The sequence below is a fragment of the Mauremys mutica genome, chromosome 9, assembly GCF_020497125.1.
Source record: "Mauremys mutica isolate MM-2020 ecotype Southern chromosome 9, ASM2049712v1, whole genome shotgun sequence".
Lineage (NCBI taxonomy): Eukaryota > Metazoa > Chordata > Testudines > Geoemydidae > Mauremys > Mauremys mutica.
Window position 1 is genome coordinate 47,491,292 of NC_059080.1, and position 17,896 is coordinate 47,509,187.

The 17,896-nt window shown below is 50.0% G+C and overlaps 1 protein-coding gene across 10 annotated transcripts in view; it reads right to left on the reverse strand.

Moving 5' to 3' along the window:
* ZNF185 (zinc finger protein 185 with LIM domain) overlaps positions 1–17,896 on the reverse strand; it is a 122,316-nt gene that overhangs the window by 7,763 nt on the left and 96,657 nt on the right. For 8 of the 10 annotated variants that reach the window (XM_045029061.1, XM_045029059.1, XM_045029058.1 and 5 more), the window contains 3 exons: positions 9,292–9,390; positions 4,382–4,483; positions 42–104 (listed from right to left, as the gene is read on the reverse strand). In XM_045029061.1, coding sequence (XP_044884996.1) covers positions 42–104; positions 4,382–4,483; positions 9,292–9,390 — 264 coding nt within the window. The remainder of the gene's footprint in view (positions 1–41; positions 105–4,381; positions 4,484–9,291; positions 9,391–17,896) is intronic. The other 2 variants (XM_045029060.1, XM_045029064.1) reach the window with 2 other exon arrangements.

A 17,896-nucleotide genomic window follows, 5' to 3' on the forward strand; every position in this document is an offset into this window, starting at 1 on the left:
TCTGCATCTCCACTGTGGAGTGAGCCATGGATTGCTCATACCTGCTGTAGCGTGGAGATAACTCACGGCTGTTCACATACTCCTTCACAAAGAGGATCCCTTTGCTAGAGAAGGATGGAGACAGTAACAGAAACATTCACATCAGAGGAGTCAGGAACTAATGGAAGTGTGAGACACAATGTGTGTGTGTGTGTGTGCACACGCATGTGCATGGAAAGGGGGAAGGTGGGATGCAGGTGCTCTTGGATTATCACTGAATCGCAATTTACATTCAGTTTGACCATTTCCAACAATCTCAGGATTTAATAGCCATTAGCTCTCTCTTGCTCTCTCTGTCCTTTAACATTAAAAACCTACTACCTAGTGATACTTAAGAACAGGGCCGCCCAGAGGGGGGGGCAAAGGGGGCAATTTGCCCCGGGCCCCGGGCTCCGCAGGGGCCCCCAAGAGAAGAGCAGAGGCTCCTGCCTCCGCCCCTCTCCTGGAGCCTCAGTGTCTCCGGCGGGGCCCCTGAGCCCCGCCCCGCTCAGAGCCGTGTGGTGAGGGGGCGGGGCTGGGAGCTCCAACGGGGCCTGAGCCCCGCCCCGCTCAGAGTGGCGTGGGGAGGGGGCGGGGCAGCTGCCTCCGCTCGGCGTGGAGCTCACAGCCCCGTCCCCTCACCACGCGGCTCTGAGCGGGACGGAGCGGGACGGAGCTCAGGCCCCGCCGGAGACGTGCTCGGTAAGAGGCTGGGGCCGGGGCCGGTACCGGGGCGGGGGGGAGGAGCGGGACCCGCCGGGGGCGGGGCCGGAACCGGGACCGGGGGGGGGGAAGCGGGACCCGCCGCCGAAGCGCAGCCCGGTCTTTGGCGGCGGGGGGCCCCTTCTGTTCCGGGACCCGCCGCCTAAGGGCCCGGAAGGCCCGCGGCGGGGACCCCCCCCCGCCACCGAATTACCGCCGAAGACCGGGCTGCGCTTCGGCGGCGGTCCCGCTTCGGCGGCAATTCGGCAGCGGGGGGCTCCCGCCGCGGGTCTTCGGGGCACTTTGGCGGCGGGTCCCGGAACGGAAGGGCCCCCCCCGCCGCCGAAGACCCCGGGCCCCCGGAATCCTCTGGGCGGCCCTGCTTAAGAATGATTGTCATTGCGAATTGATGGTTATCCTTTGTGCTGTTTTTCTTGCAGATCAGGAAACGGAACGTCCTTGCACTTGTGTTGTCCCCCCCCCCCACACACTTTGTAATGCTCTCTTCAAAGTGACCTGCCCCCCATGTGTCTGTACTTCTGTCACAGATCCTACACAAGACATCATTCCTGCCAGCACACTCCCAGAGCTTGTGAGAATGAGCTAATCAGAGGCCGAGTTCAAGTAACCCATCTTTCTCCATGGTTCATTTTCATGGCTGCCTTTGGGCTACAACTAATCCTTTCTTCTTATGTGATCAAATTAAGCTGTGTTCCAGCTAAGGAAAGAAAAACAGAGCCTTTTCCTTTTGCATAGACTCTTCCAGAGCCAGCATCTCACACGAGCACTCTCTGCTTGTACAGTGATAGTTATCATAAACAGTGTGGCACTATGCCAGGGGCACTCCAACACTAGCCAACAGATGCCCACATTGTCATCTTAGCAGGAGTTTGAAAGCTGCAGATAATTTGCATTAAATGGACCAATTTCAGCTTTAAGGTGCAGCCTGTGGAGATTACATGTGCCAGTATGCAGTACCCTGGCTCGGCCAAGTTTACCTGACTAGGGCACTGTGGTCCTGCAGGTCAACCTTCTATAATAAAGCTACGGATGCCTATATGCTACACTGGCCCCCTGCAGCTGTATTTCGGCCTTGCCTACACTATGCAATGCCTTTGCAGAATCACCCCTCTTCAAAAGTGAGTCCAGTTTGACAGACTGGCCTGTGATCCAAATGGAATCAGAGCATTCCAATCCGGGGCTAAGTGAGCAGAGCAGGAAGGTTTGCAAGCTGCATCACTTCATTAGGTCATTCCATATTTTAGAGCTCAAAATATTTATCAGCCACATGAAACAGAACAGGTGAAGTCTACTCAGTGGGCCAAATTCTAGCTTTATCTTCTATCCTATCACCACAGTATCTAAGCACAGTGTATGCTCATAGGGCTCCTATTTCACTGCAGTAGAATCATAGAATCATAGAATCTCAGGGTTGGAAGGGACCTCAGGAGGTCATCTAGTCCAACCCCCTGATCAAACCCAACTAAATCATCCCAGCCAGGGCTTTGTCAAGCCTGACCTTAAAAACCTATAAGGAAGGAGATTCCACCACCTCCCTAGGTAACCCATTCCAGTGCTTCACCACCCTCCTAGTGAAAAAGCTTTTCCTAATGTCCAACCTAAACCTCCCCCTCTGCAACTTGAGACCATTACTCCTTGTTCTGTCATCTTCTACCACTGAGAACAGTCTAGATCCATCCTCTTTGGAACCCCATTTCAGGTAGTTGAAAGCAGCTATCAAATCCCCCCTCATTCTTCTCTTCTGCAGGCTAAACAATCTCAGTTCCCTCAGCCTCTCTTCGTAAGTCATGTGCTCCAGCCCCCTAATATTTTTTGTTGCCCTCCGCTGGACTCTCTCCAATTTATCCACATCCTTCTTGTAGTGTGGGGCCCAAAACTGGACACAGTACTCCAAATGAGGCCTCACCAGTGCTGAATAGAGGGGAATGATCACATCCCTCGATCTGCTGGAAATGCCCCTACTTATACAAGCCAAAATGCCATTAGCCTTCTTGGCAACAAGGGCACACTGTTGACTCATATTCAGCTTTTCGTCCACTGCAACCCCTAGGTCCCTTTCTGCAGAACTGCTGCCCAGCCATTCGGTCCCTAGTCTATAGCAGTGCATGGGATTCTTCCGTCCTAAATGCAGGACTCTGCACTTGTCCTTGTTGAACCTCATCATATTTCTTTTGGCCCAATCCTCTAATTTGTCTAGGTCCCTCTGTATCCTATCCCTACTCTCCAGCGTATCAACCACTCCTCCCAGTTTAGTGTCATCTGCAAACTTGCTAAGGGTGCAGTCCACACCATCCTCCAGATCGTTAATGAAGATATTGAACAAAACCAGCCCCAGCACCGACCCTTGGAGCACTCCACTTGATACCGGCTGCCAACTAGACATGGAACCATTGATTACTACCCGTTGAGCCCGACCATCTAGCCAGTTTTCTATCCACCTTACCGTCCATTCATCCAGCCCAGACTTCTTTAACTTGCTAGCAAGAATACTGTGGGAGACTGTATCAAAAGCTTTGCTAAAGTCCAGAAATAGCACATCCACTGCTTTCCCCTCATCCACAGAGCCGGTTATCTCATCATAGAAGGCAATTAGGTTAGTCAGGCATGACTTGCCCTTGGTGAATCCATGCTGACTGTTCCTGATCACTTCCCCTCCTTTAAGTGGTTCAGAATTGATTCCTTGAGGACCTGTTCCATGATTTTTCCAGGGACTGAGGTGAGACTGACTGGCCTGTAGTTCCCTGGATCTTCCTTCTTCCCTTTTTTAAAGATGGGCACTACATTAGCTTTTTTCCAGTCATCCGGGACCTCCCCCGATTGCCATGATTTTTCAAAGATAATGGCCAATGGCTCTGCAATCTCATCGGCCAACTCCTTTAGCACCCTCGGATGCAGCACATCCGGCCCCATGGACTTGTGCTCGTCCAGCTTTTCTAAATAGTCCCGAACTACTTCTTTCTCCACAGAGAGCTGGTCACCTCCTCCCCATACTGTGCTGCAGAGTGCAGCTGTCTGGGAGCTGACCTTGTCTGTGAAGACAGAGGCAAAAAAAGGATTGAGTACACTAGCTTTCTCCACATCCTCTGTCACTAGGTTCCCTCCCTCATTCAGCAAGGGGCCCACACTTTCCTTGACTTTCTTCTTGTTGCTAACATACCTGAAGAAACCCTTCTTGTTACTCCTAACATCTCCGGCTAGCTGCAACTCCAAGTGTGATTTGGCCTTCCTAATTTCACTCCTGCATGCCTGAACAATACTTTTATACTCCTCCCTGGTTATTTGTCCAATCTTCCACTTCTTGTAAGCTGTTTTTTTGTGTTTAAGACGAGCAAGGATTTCACTGTTAAGCCAAGCTGGTCGCCTGCCATATTTACTTTTCTTCCTACACATCGGGATGGTTTGTTCCTGCAACCTCAATAAGGATTCTTTAAAATACAGCCAGCTTTCCTCGACTCCTTTCCCCGTCATGTTATTCTCCCAGGGGACCTTGCCCATCAGTTCCCTGAGGGAGTCGAAGTCTGCTTCAGTAGGAGCCATTCACATGCATCAGGGACAGGATGTGGCTCTCTGTGAGGATCTGTGCATGAGAAGAGAATTGCTCAGGATAACAAACACAGGGTAAGTCTTCTCCACTCTTTACCTTGCAGTGCTGGGGCTGGACTTGTGTCCCACGGCTGATGAACTGTGGTACTGAGAGCTGGCAGTAGACATGGAGATCCTCTCACTTGAAGCTGAGGGAAGCCTGGCAAGAGAGGGAAAAGGCTAAAAACACCTGGAACCTGAATTGCAGCAGGTGTCATGTCTGTATGCTAGGAGAGAATGGATAAGCAAGAACACAATGACATTGTTTCAAAGGTGTGGGACAATATTAAGTCCCTCAGTTGCATGAAATAGCATCCTGATTCATATTTTGTCACAGGTAACATAGGCTCATGTCCCTTCCCACACCTGACACACAACATCTTAGGGCATGGCTACACTTGTGAGTTAGAGCGCATTAAAGCAGCCCAGTGTGCTCTAACTCACGACATGTCCACACTGGAAAGGCACGTAGAGCACTCTGACTCCGCAGCTAGAGCGCTCCTGGTACTCCACCTTGGCAAGTGGAATAATGTTTGATGTGCCCCACTGGAGCACCATGGCTCCAGTGTGGACACCCTGGTCTGTTAATGTGCTCTGATCAGCCTCCAGAAGTGTCCCACAATGCCTGTTCTAGCCACTCTGGTCACCAGTTTGAACTCTACTGCCCTGCCCTCAGGTGATCAACCATCAGACCCACCCTTTAAATTCTCTGGGAATTTTGAAAATCCCCTTCCTGTTTGCTCAGCCAGGTGTGGAGTGCTCTCAGCGAATCTTTCCAGGTGACCATGCCTCCACGTGCCAGGTGATCCCCAGTATGGAGCAATGGCGATATGCTGGACCTCATCAATGTTTGGGGGAGGAAGCTGTCCAGTCCCAGCTGTGCTCCAGCTATAGGAATTATGATACCTTCAGGCAGATATCAAGGGACATGATGAAAAGGGGCCATGACCGGGATGCTCTGCAGTGCAGGGTTAAAGTGAAGGAGCTGAGGAATGCCTACTGCAAAGCCCGCAAGGCAAACAGCCGCTCCAGTGCTGCCCCCGCGACCTGCCGTTTTTACAAAGAGCTGGATGCGATACTTGGGGGCGACCCCACCTCCACTCCAAGTACCACCATGGACACTTCAGAGCCCAGTCCAACAAAGCAGGAGGAGGAGGAGGAACAAAGCGGGAGCGAGGGTGCTGAGGAGGAGGAAGACACCCCGGCATCCCTAGATGCATGCAGCCAGGAGCTGTTCTCAAGCCAGGAGGAAGGTAGCCAGTCACGGCGGCCGGTGCTTGGGGAAGGACAAACACCAGAGGAGGTTCCCAGTAAGCGGCTTTTATTTTGGGAAGGAAGTTATTTGGTGCAGGCTCTTGGGGCGAGGAGGGTTAGGGCTGCATGCATGCCTAGATGCGGAATATGGCGTTGATGTGCTCTCTCACATCGTGGTAATCGGTCTCAGTGATCTCTTCAAAGGTCTCAGCGAGAACTTGGGCAATGCGCTGAGCAGGTTTCGTGGGAGAGCCACTGTGGTCCTTGTCCCAGTCAGGCTAACATGTCCACGCCACTGTGCCATGAGGGGCGGGGGAACCACTGCTGCACACAGGCAAGCTGTATATGGGCCAGGGCAGAAGCCACATTGTAGTAGAAGACCCTCCCTTGCTTCCCAGATCACCCTCAGTAGTGAGATATCTTCCAGGATGAACTCCTGTGGAAAATGTGGGGACAGTGTTGAGTATAGGGGCCCCCTGCAGCTGTTGGCTCTCCCCAAGGCAGAGGACAGTACAGTCATGAAAGAATCAGTCCCCCTTAATCCTGTGCTTACTCACCATTTTGGGACTCCCGGGGGTTATGTGCGCTCGCTTTGGGATGGGCAAATTGTGCTATTGTGTAGACTGTGCTTGCTCTCCTTAAGTACGGGGGAATCATTGCTCTGTCTGGTGTGAACGATGCTACCTCTGTTAAGTGTTGCATTTTGCCTTTACAGATGCAACCTTGAGATCTCAGCCGTCTGTGTTATCACCGGCTGACAGGCTGCAAAGAATCAGGAAGAGACCATGTAGAAGCAAAGAGGACATGCTGCATGAAGTCACAGTCCCTTAAAGAAAATCAAAAAGTGCAGAAGTGGTGGGAGAGTGAAAGGAGGGTCCGCCAGCAGAATGCGGATCACCGTCACCAAAGCACGGAGAGGCTGATAAGCATCATGGAGCACCAAGCGGACTCGATCCAGGCGCTCATAGCCATGCAGGCGGAGCACTACGTGCCCGTCTCCGCCTGCAGCCCTTGTCCCAAAACTCTTTCCCTTGTGCCCCCATGTCACCTCCAACCCACTTTCCCCAACATCCCGGTTCTTATCTCCACTAGCTGCCTCCAACACCTGTAGCTTCACCACCCAGCCCTGAAAACTATGACCCTTACCCACTGCACTCCACCCCCATCACCATGCAGTATAGCCATCCTGAAGTGCAGCATTCATTGCACAGCACTCCAAACAGGCTCCATTCCTGCAGACCGAAAGGGAAGACGGAGCATGCAGTACAAAAAACGTTGAAAGATGGTGCCAATTGTGGAAGGAAGCAGAGGGATTGCTGGGATGCGAACCGATACATCACGGGGGATTGGGACAGGACCCAGAATGCCCCACGCCCTCTTCCCACAAGCCACAGCACCAGAATGGGAATAGGTGCTCTGTGGGATAGCTGCCCACAATGCACCACTCCCAATGCCACTGCAAGTGCCACAAATGTGGACATGCCAGTGCACTAGCAGCTGTCAGTGTGGACAGACTGCAGCACTTTCCCTACTGCGCTCTACGAAGGCTGGTTTAACTGAAAGTGCTCTACATTTGCAAATATAGCCATGCCCTTAGAGAGAGGAGTAGCTTCTAAGCGGATTAATCCTGGGGCAGTACAGAGAAGGGAGGGTCAACTAAGAACTTCAAAAGACCAAAGGTCATACAGAATCACGTAGCTATCTCTGAGATGGGAGAGCCATGGCCAAGTGGACAACCAGCACACAACACTGTACAACAGGAGAGGGAGGGGAACTACCTGGCCAGGTCCTCGGCCCAAACTTTTAGCCTTAGAAAAAGAATGCAGTGGGACTATAAGTGCCCATAGAGAGTAGAGTGGACCATGGTTGTTAAGACGTTACCAGAAATAGCCATGCCTAGCAACCTGTATGAAACATAACTAATCTATCTTAGAAGGCTAAAGGGCAGAGTTGATCCTGCCTAGAGTCAAACCTTGTGGCTCTAGGGTATCTAGGAATTCCATGCCTGATGTTCATACCTATATGAAGTCCCTTCTGGGTGTAAACTACAGATCCAATACTCACAGCCTGCAGGGCATGCACCCTACAGAGTGTCATGCTGTGCTTGTATAGGTTTAAATGCTGTGAAGTACCGTAGAAAAATCCACACAATGAATGAACTGCCACCTTCAACAGGCCAGTGGCAATTCTGGAGCCAATTTGACTGATCGTTGGCTTTCTGGAGATAGTGTACTTTGGGATTTGCACTGCGTATGGAAAGTCCATAAATGGAATGGCAAAGAATCTCCATCAAGCATCGTGTAGATGAGGACATATCACAGCCCCATCCTGTGTAGCATCTGCCCGGAACAATTAATCCAGATTAAAGATAGTCCTGTGCATCCCAGTGGGCACAAGTGGTTCTTGTAATTGCAATCATTTTCCAGAGAGTGAGCGATCACATCACCTTCATGACATCTCTCTGCCTTGAACTGGAGGTTAAAAATCTCAACTCTGCTTCTTCCCATCCCAAAGCAGCTGATTGCAGGCTTTTCACATGGCCATCACCAGCCCCATCCCTTTACCTTCTGGTGTTATACAATGTAAAATGGCATGCTGTGACTTCCTTGTGACATAGTTACAATGTTGTCTCTAGAATGGGACTGGGAGTAGTGGCTGTTTGTGACAGGGTGTACCTGCCCTGTATTGGCCTGCAGAGATTAACTGCACCGAGGAGGCCACACCCCTCTGCCTCAGCAGGCTGCTGAAGGGGAAGGACACAGATTGCAGGCTCTCTCTCTGGAGCTGCTATTTGCCCCGACCACAGAGCCAAGGCGCACCGTGCCCCAGATGGATTCCAGGCTGCCTGCAGAATCCAGAGAAGGGACTGAGCCATCTGCAGCTGCACTGGCTGAGAACCCCAGAGACCCAGGGGAACTGTAGACCAACACTGAGGAAGACAGGATAGGAAACAGCTCAGGAGACTTAGACATTGCTCTGGTTGGAGAACCAGGGAACAGGTCAGCATGTTTCGGGGGGATCCCCGCTGACTCAGTGAAAAGCACACTCGCCACTGCCAGGGCCCTGGGTTGGGACTCGAAGCAGGGAGGGCCCGAGTCCCCCTATCCCGAGCGCCACACACCCCTAGATGGCACCCCACTTCTGCAACAGGCCAATAGGCCAACACAGCCCCACGGAGGTGGGCAGCTTTATTGCCTCCTGCCAATAGGTCATGCAATCCACAGAGGTGGGCTACTCTATTGACTCCAGCCATTGGGCCACACAGCCCCATGAGGAAGGGTACCTTTATTGACTTCGGCCACTAGGATGTACTACCTCGTGTTATAGTCAGGGTCACCAGCATAGGACCTAACCTGCTGCGGTACATCCTTTCCCTTTCTTTGGACCAGAAGGGACCTAACACCCCATGACAGGGTGTACCTACACCGTTATAAAGAATCAATACAGCCTCAGAGAATGAATATTAATGTGTGATGAAGAATCCACAAACATTCTGAATACTCATTATACTTCCTCATCCCCATGCCCCCAAAACTGAAATTGAAATCCCAAAAACACACTGATTTAAAACACAATCCAGCTAACGGCAATGCCCATGATTGCTGCCAGGGGTTCAATAGGAACAGGCCCACTATGCTCAAGGTATTGAATGAACCAAATGATAGCACACTATTTGGCCTCGCAAATAAGGGTTTCATCCTGCTGGCTCCTTACCTTCCCATATTGGTGTCGAATTCATTGTGCCCTCTGGCTCTAGGACTCTCGTATCTGGTGTCCCTGGGGCTGCTTCTCCCTTCATGACCTGGGACAATTCTGTTAAGGAAGCAAGAAAGCCCCATAACAGCTCCAGGACATAACATGTAGCAATTCAGGAATCAGTCAATTCCAAATATTTTGGCTCAATGGAGATATTTTAATGTAGCTCCCTTTCTGCCCTTCCCTGCTTCACACACCCAAGTTCTGCAATGCAGCAAATCATTTGAGGTCCAAAGGTCATGTAACCAGTTCCTGCAAGCTAACACATTAGAGCTAACACTAATGCTTGATTACTAAGTTGAGGCATCTCTTGCATAGCTGCCTGGAAATTGACCTGTCTTGAACGCCGCTGGATCTCCTGGGGCTCACAACAAACATCACTGCACCACCTGCAATTCCCAACCGCTGACTTGGGGGGTGACGAGCTGACTCTGGGCTTGGCAACCTATGCGTGTCAAGCAGTCCATGTATTGACAGAGTATGTATTTCTCCAGCATAGATCTGATCAAGGGAACAGCTTTAAACTGCAAGAAAAACTTTATTTTTCAGACAACACAACATTCCATAGCTCTATTTCTTACCCTGCTGCTTTGGGACACAGACTGTGTCTGTTTTTGTACAGCACCTATATTAATAACAGCACCACCTAGTTCTTACATAACACTTCCCTCCAGTAGATTTAAAAGCACTTGACAAAGGAGATCAGTATCATGTCCATTTTACAGATGTGGAAACTGAGGCACAGAGTCAGGGCCGGCTCTGGCTTTTTTGCCGCCTCAAGCAAAAAAAAAAACAAAAAACCTGCGCGGGGGCCAGAGCAGCAAAGGTGGGGGAGAACAAACCTGCCGCTCTGCCGGAGCAGGGAAGGGGCGAGGGGGAACAAACCTGCTGGCTGGAGCAGCGAAGGGCGGGGGGGGGATGAAACCTGCCCGCCGGTTGGAGTGATGGGGGGGAGAGGGAGAGGAGGGAGGGGAAGGGCAGGGGGAGGCGTGAAACAAACCTGCCGGCCGGAGCAGCAAAAGGGGTGGGGGCGTGAAACAAACCGCCCGGCCGGCCGGAGCGGCGAAGGGAGGGCGCGAAACAAACTGGCCAGCTGGAGCAGCTAAGGGGGGGCGTGAAACCTGCTGGTCGGTCGGAGCGACGGAGGGTGTGGGGGGGCGCGCATGAAACAAACTACCCAGCCGGCCGGAGCAGTGAAGGGAAGAAAAAACAAAAAAGAAAAAAGAAAAAAAAATACCTGCAGGGTGGTGGGTGCAGGGGGACTCCCAGCCCTGCAGACCCCGGGCAGCGGAGTGCGCGCCCTGGCTAGCGGGGCGGGAGGGAAGACAGAAGCGGGGCGGCCAGGGCTTCCTTAAGGGGGCACTCGCCATGCGGCCCCTCCCGCCACGCCGCCTGCTGGGAGGGCTCCGCGCCACTCCAGTGGGCGGGCAGGGAGGGATGCAGGCTGCTGTGCCGGGCTTGCTGCAGACCTGGCACCACTCCCAGCAGCTCCCCTCCTCCGTGCTGCCGCCCCCTACAGGGCAGCAGGAGCAGCAAACCAAAAAGAAAAAACCTGCAGGGGTGGCGGAAGGGCAAAAAAAATAAAATAAAATAAAAGGATTGGGCGGAGTGCCACCCCTTGGAATCTGCCGCCCCAAGCACCAGCTTGCTCGGCTGGTGCCTGGAGCCGGCCCTGCACAGAGTGGTGGGCTGACTTCCAAGCTCACCCAGCAGACCAGCAGCTGAGCCAGAAATAGAAACCCAGGTCTCCGAAGTCCCAGTTCAGTGCTCTAGGCACTAGGCCGCACTGCCTCCTAGGCACCCTGATCCTGATTGGGTCCTCTTGCTATAACTTGGTATTTAATTCTAACTATTAAATTATGATAAAAAGTTAATGGTGAATTAAAGAGTGAAGGAAGGTGAGACTAAGGCCGTAGAGAAATGAATAGCTCTCTGGCCTATACATGTGATGCCCTTGCTCTGTGCACTGTGACATATTCCCTCTGAGTCCCAGTGGTGTAAAGCAGATCAGCAATGCAGCACTGCTCTAAAACACAGCAAACTGACCTCCTGGCATTGCACTCTGCCAGAGTGGTGAGGAGAGACCCACAATCTGGGGATCTCTCACACATTTTGTTGTTGGTATTTATTTATTTATTTATAATACAAAAATGCCTATGGGCTACAGCTAAAACCAGGACCCCATTGTGCTAGACTCTGCGCAATCATAGCAAGAGACAGTATTGCCCCTAAAGAGTTTATAGTCCAAAGATACAAGACAGACACGGGTGGGAGAAATGAAGTATTATTGTGCCCATTTTATAGATCAGGACCTGAGGCACAGAGAGAGGAGATGATTTGCCCAAGGACACAGAAACATAATGAGATAAAGCCATGAATCATAGGGCTAGAAGGGATCACAAGGGTCATCTAGTCTAACCCTCTGCCAAGATGAAAGAAAGGTCAGGCTGGCCACCTAGGTGCAGAACCACACTCTCTCTTCTTTTGCTGAGGAGCTGGAGATCAGAGACTGTTGTTGGCTAAGGGCACAGCTACACTCCCAGAAAACACCCCAGCACTACAGACTAGGGCATACCAGAGCTGGGATTGAACCAGGAACCTTTAAACTTTCAGTTTAATGCTCATCCAACAGAGCTACTTCAGCAACTAAATAAGCCCACATCTTCCAAGTCCCAGTCCAATGTCTGACCCTTGCTGCATTCTGTGATATCTGGTAACACTACTCCATGTTACTGCCACCAATCGGTACAAAACAGGCTCCTGTAGCCTGTTCTCTGATTACAGACTACAGTCTACATGATTCCTGGGCCTGGGCATAAGACTTCACTTTGCTTTCAGACCCCCTAGCCACACAGCAGCTTACTCTAAGTATCTCCAAGTTCTTTCCGTGACCATTCTCAACTCCCTATCTTCTGGTGTTGTATACTTAGTTGTCCAGATATGATGGGATCCTCTGACTGAGTTCTGACATGCTGGTGTTGTATCATTGGTGGTTCAGATATGAAGGCATCACATGACAGGTCTCTATCATGCTGAAAGTACTCTGTCTAGAGTGGGAGTTGGACTTGTTAAATATTAGAGTCACTGCAGCCTGTAAAGTCCCTCAGAGAATGAATTTATTTGCTATGCTTAACTTTGCAACAGTTAACCCATAGAGTCATAGTCTACATTTACTCCCACAATCCTAGAGCTGAACTTCCCAACATAGTACATGGATGCAAAATTCAGTAGTGCTATTAGTGATGTTCTGATTAACCTGGTGCCAAGGAATTAAACACAATCAAGCACATTCAGAGAGTAAAATCCTTGCTCTCTTTTCATTATTAATAGATGTATACAATCATACAGAGGGAGTTTTGCCATTGACACTAGTGGAGTCAGGATTTCATCAAGGGAATGTATCAATTCATGGAAACAACAGGGGATGAGGAGCCAAGATCCATGCAAAACAACAAGCAAGGCATTGATCTCACTGACTCCTTACTTTTCTGAGTTCAGGTCAGGCTCCTTGTGCCTCCTGGCTTGAGGACTCTCCTGACTCATCTCATGGTCGAGTTAAGGATCCTGACACAAGGAAGAAAGGAGAGCAGTAGAACAGAGACCCTGGACTTCAGAAAAGCAGACTTCGACTCCCTCAGGGAACTGATGGGCAAGGTTCCCTGGGAGAATAACATGACGGGGAAAGGAGTCGAGGAAAGCTGGCTGTATTTTAAAGAAACCTTATTGAGGTTGCAGGAACAAACCATCCCGATGTGTAGGAAGAAAAGTAAATATGGCGACCAGCTTGGCTTAACAGTGAAATCCTTGCTCGTCTTAAACACAAAAAAACAGCTTACAAGAAGTGGAAGATTGGACAAATAACCCGGAAGGAGTATAAAAGTATTGCTCAGGCATGCAGGTGTGAAATTAGGAAGTCCAAATCACACTTGGAGTTGCAGCTAGCCGGAGATGTTAGGAGTAACAAAAAGGGTTTCTTTAGGTATGTTAGCAACAGGAAGAAAGTCAAGGAAAGTGTGGGCCCCTTGCTGAATGAGGGAGGGAACCTAGTGACAGAGGATGTGGAGAAAGCTAGTGTACTCAATGCTTTTTTTGCCTCTGTCTTCACAGACAAGGTCAGCTCCCAGACAGCTGCACTCTGCCGCACGGTATGGGGAGGAGGTGACTAGCTCTCTGTGGAGAAAGAAGTAGTTTGGGACTATTTAGGAAAGCTGGACGAGCACAAGTCCATGGGGCCGGATGTGCTGCATCCGAGGGTGCTAAAGGAGTTGGCCGATGAGATTGCAGAGCCATTGGCCATTATCTTTGAAAAATCATGGCGATCGGGGGAGGTCCCGGACGACTGGAAAAAAGCTAATGTAGTGCCCATCTTTAAAAAAGGGAAGAAGGAAGATCCAGGGAACTACAGGCCAGTCAGTCTCACCTCAGTCCCTGGAAAAATCATGGAACAGGTCCTCAAGGAATCAATCCTGAACCACTTAAAGGAGGGGAAAGTGATCAGGAACAGTCAGCATGGATTCACCAAGGGCAAGTCATGCCTGACTAACCTAATTGCCTTCTATGATGAGATAACCGGCTCTGTGGATGAGGGGAAAGCAGTGGATGTGCTATTTCTGTACTTTAGCAAAGCTTTTGATACAGTCTCCCACAGTATTCTTGCCAGCAAGTTAAAGAAGTCTGGGCTGGATGAATGGACGGTAAGGTGGATAGAAAACTGGCTAGATGGTCGGGCTCAACGGGTAGTGATCAATGGTTCCATGTCTAGTTGGCAGCTGGTATCAAGTGGAGTGCCCCAAGGGTCGGTGCTGGGGCCGGTTTTATTCAATATCTTCATTAATGATCTGGAGGATGGTGTGGACTGCACCCTTAGCAAGTTTGCAGATGACACTAAACTGGGAGGAGTGGTTGATACGCTGGAGGGTAGGGACAGGATACAGAGGGACCTAGACAAATTAGAGGATTGAACCAAAAGAAATATGATGAGGTTCAACAAGGACAAGTGCAGAGTCCTGCACTTAGGACGGAAGAATCCCATGCACTGCTACAGACTAGGGACCGAATGGCTGGGCAGCAGTTCTGCAGAAAAGGACCTAGGGGTTACGGTGGATGAAAAGCTGAATATGAGTCAACAGTGTGCCCTTGTTGCCAAGAAGGCTAATGGCATTTTGGGTTGTATAAGTAGGGGCATTTCCAGCAGATCGAGGGATGTGATCATTCCCCTCTACTCAGCACTGGTGAGGCCTCATTTGGAGTACTGTGTCCAGTTTTGGGCCCCACACTACAAGAAGCATGTGGATAAATTGGAGAGAGTCCAGCAGAGGGCAACAAAAATGATTAGGGGGCTGGAGCACATGACTTATGAGGAGAGGCTGAGGGAACTGGGATTGTTTAGTCTGCAGAAGAGAAGAATGAGGGGGGATTTGATAGCTGCTTTCAACTACCTGAAAGGGGGTTCCAAAGAGGATGGATCTAGACTGTTCTCAGTGGTAGAAGATGACAGAACAAGGAGTAATGGTCTCAAGTTGCAGAGGGGGAGGTTTAGGTTGGACATTAGGAAAAACTTTTTCACTAGTAGGGTGGTGAAGAACTGGAATGGGTTACCTAGGGAGGTAGTGGAATCTCCTTCCTTAGAGGTTTTTAAGGTCAGGCTTGACAAAGGCCTGGCTGGGATGATTTAGTTGGGTTTGGTCCTGCTTTGAGCAGGGGGTTGGACTAGATGACCTCCTGAGGTCCCTTCCAACCCTGAGATTCTATGATTCTATGATGTCTCTGCTGCTCAAAGTTCTCTCTTTGTAATTTGGAGCAATCCTGGTAAAGCAGGAAAATGACTATGAATGTCTTCAGCACTTGTATCTGAACCAGTCAGGGATCAGCTTAGTGCACTGAGAAAGAAGGGTCAAACCAGGTTATTTAAAGAGTGCTAAGTAGCTTCTCTGGCAAAGCACCTTTTCGGCCTCGCCAGCCTGCACTATTTTTAGCCTTGGTGAGATGGACTTGGGGTAAAACAGTCCCTCTTGGCTGCACAGGGGCAGTCCGTCCTTCTCTCAGCCAGTGTTATGGGCTTGGTTTTCTGCCTACGTGGTTGGACTACTTGGGTCAGCAAACAGTGCACCCTCGACAGGCCATCAGTGTTGCCATGCTTGATTCCAGACCTATGTTGTACTCTGAAGTGTAAAGGTTGTAGCAACAGGAACCACCTTGTTACTCTTTTCAGAGTAGCAGCCGTGTTAGTCTGTATCCGCAAAAAGAACAGGAGTACTTGTGGCACATTAGAGACTAACAAATTTATTTGAGCATAAGCTTTTTTGGGCCACAGCCCACTTCTTCAGATGCATAGAATGGAACATATAGTAAGGAGATATATATATATATATATATGTTGTGACAAAGTTCCTCTTCTACCTTGGTGGGTCCTGCACTTATTGGCGGATTTGCTTGCCTCACAGATTCACCCTGTGGGTCGGGAAAAAGCACAGAGACCTTCCCCTCTGGTAGAAGCCACAGTCCAGGTCAATTCCTCCAGTGTTTGATCAGGAGTTGGGAGGTTTGGGGGGAACCAGGGCCCTCCCTCTACTCTGGGTTCCAGCCCAGGGCCCTGTGGACTGCAGCTGTCTAGAGTGCCTCCTGGTACAGGTGTGGGACAGCTACAACTCCCTGGGCTACTTCCCCATGGCCTCCTTCCAACACCTTCTTTGTCCTCACCACCGGACCTTCCTCCTGATGTCTGATAACGCTTGTACTTCCTCAGTCCTCCAGCAATATGCCTACTCACTCTCAGCTTCTTGCACGCCTCTTGCTCTCAGTTCCTCGCACGCACTTCCTCTCCTCTGGCTCCCTGGCTCCCTTTGGTCTGACTGGAGTGAGCCCTTTTATAGCATCAGAGGGGCCTTAATTAGAGTCAGGTGCTTAACAGCCTCACCTGACTCTCAGCAGGTTAATTGGAGTCAGGTGTTCTCATTAGCCTGGAGCAGCCCCTGCTCTGGTCACTCAGGGAACAGAAAACTACTTATCCAGTGGCCTGTATATCTCCCTTCTACTACTCTGCGGTTCCCAGCTGGCCTGGGTCTATCACAATACAGAAAATGAAAAGGTGGAAGTAGCCATATCAACTCTAAGTGGCTAATTAATTAAGATGAGCAATTATCAGCAGGAGAAAAAAAACATTTGTAGTGATAATCAAGATGGCCCATTTCAGACAAGAGATGTGAGGATACTTAACATGGGGAAATAGATTCAATCTGTGTAATGACTCAGCCATTCCCAGTCTTTATTCAAGCCTAAATTAATTGTATCTAGTTTGCATATTAATTCAGGCTCAGCAGTTTCTCTGTTTTTGAAGCTTTTCTGTTGCAAAATTGCCATCTTTAAGTCTGTTACTGAGTGACCAGAGAGGTTGAAGTGTTCTCCTACTGGTTTTTTAATGTTATGATTCCTGATGTCAGATTTGTGTCCATTTATTCTTTTGCGTAGAAACTATCTGGTTTGGCCAATGTACATGGCAGAGGGGCATTGCTGGTACATGATGGCATATATCACATTGGTGAAGGTGAATGAGCCCCTGATGGCGTGGCTGATGTGATTAGGTCCGAGGATGGTGTCACTTGAATAGCTATGTGGACAGAGTTGGCATAGGGCTTTGTTGCAAGGATAGGTCCCTGGGTTACTGTTTTTTTTGTGTGGTTGCTGGTGAGTATTTGCTTCAGGTTGGGGGGTTGACTGTAAGCAAGGACTTGTCTGTCTCCCAACATCTGTGAGAGTGAAGGATCATCTTTCAGGATAGGTTGTAGATCTTTGATGCTGCGCTGGAGAGGTTTTAGTTGGGGGCTGAAGGTGATGGCTAGTGACGTTCTGTTATTTTCTTTGTTGGGCCTGTCCTGTAGTAGGTGACTTCTGGGTACTTTTCTGGCTCTGTCAATCTGTTTTTTTCACTTCAGGTGAGTATTGTAGTTTTAAGAATGCTTGATAGAGATCTTGTAGATGTTTGTCTCTGAGGGATTGGAGCAGATGCGGTTGTATCTTAGAGCTTGGCTGTAGACAATGGATCGTGTGGTGTGTTCTGGATGGAAGCTGGAGGCATGTAGGTAAGTATAGTGATCAGTAGGTTTCCGGTATAGGGTGGTGTTTATGTGACCATCGCTTATTAGCACAGTAGTGTCCAGGAAATGGACCACTTGTGTGGACTGGTCTAGGCTGAGGTTGATGGTGGGATGGAAATTGTTGAAATCATGGTGCAATTCCTTAAGGGCTTCTTTTCCATGGGTCCAGATGATGAAGACGTCATCAATGTAGTGTAAGTAGAGTAGGGGTGTTACGGAACGACAGCTGAGGAAGCGTTGTTCTAAGTCATCCATAAAAATGTAGGCATACTGTGGGGCCATGCGGGAGGAACAGAACTGGGTGTTCTTCTCTGACCATTTGCGAAAGAACCCAACCCAACCTCAGAGGCATGTTTTGTAAGATAAACTTGTTACCTAGGGAGGTGGTGGCATCTCCATCCTTAGAGGTTGTTAAGGCCTGGCTTGACAAAGCCCTTGCTTAGAGACAGTCAGCAATGCCATACAGACAT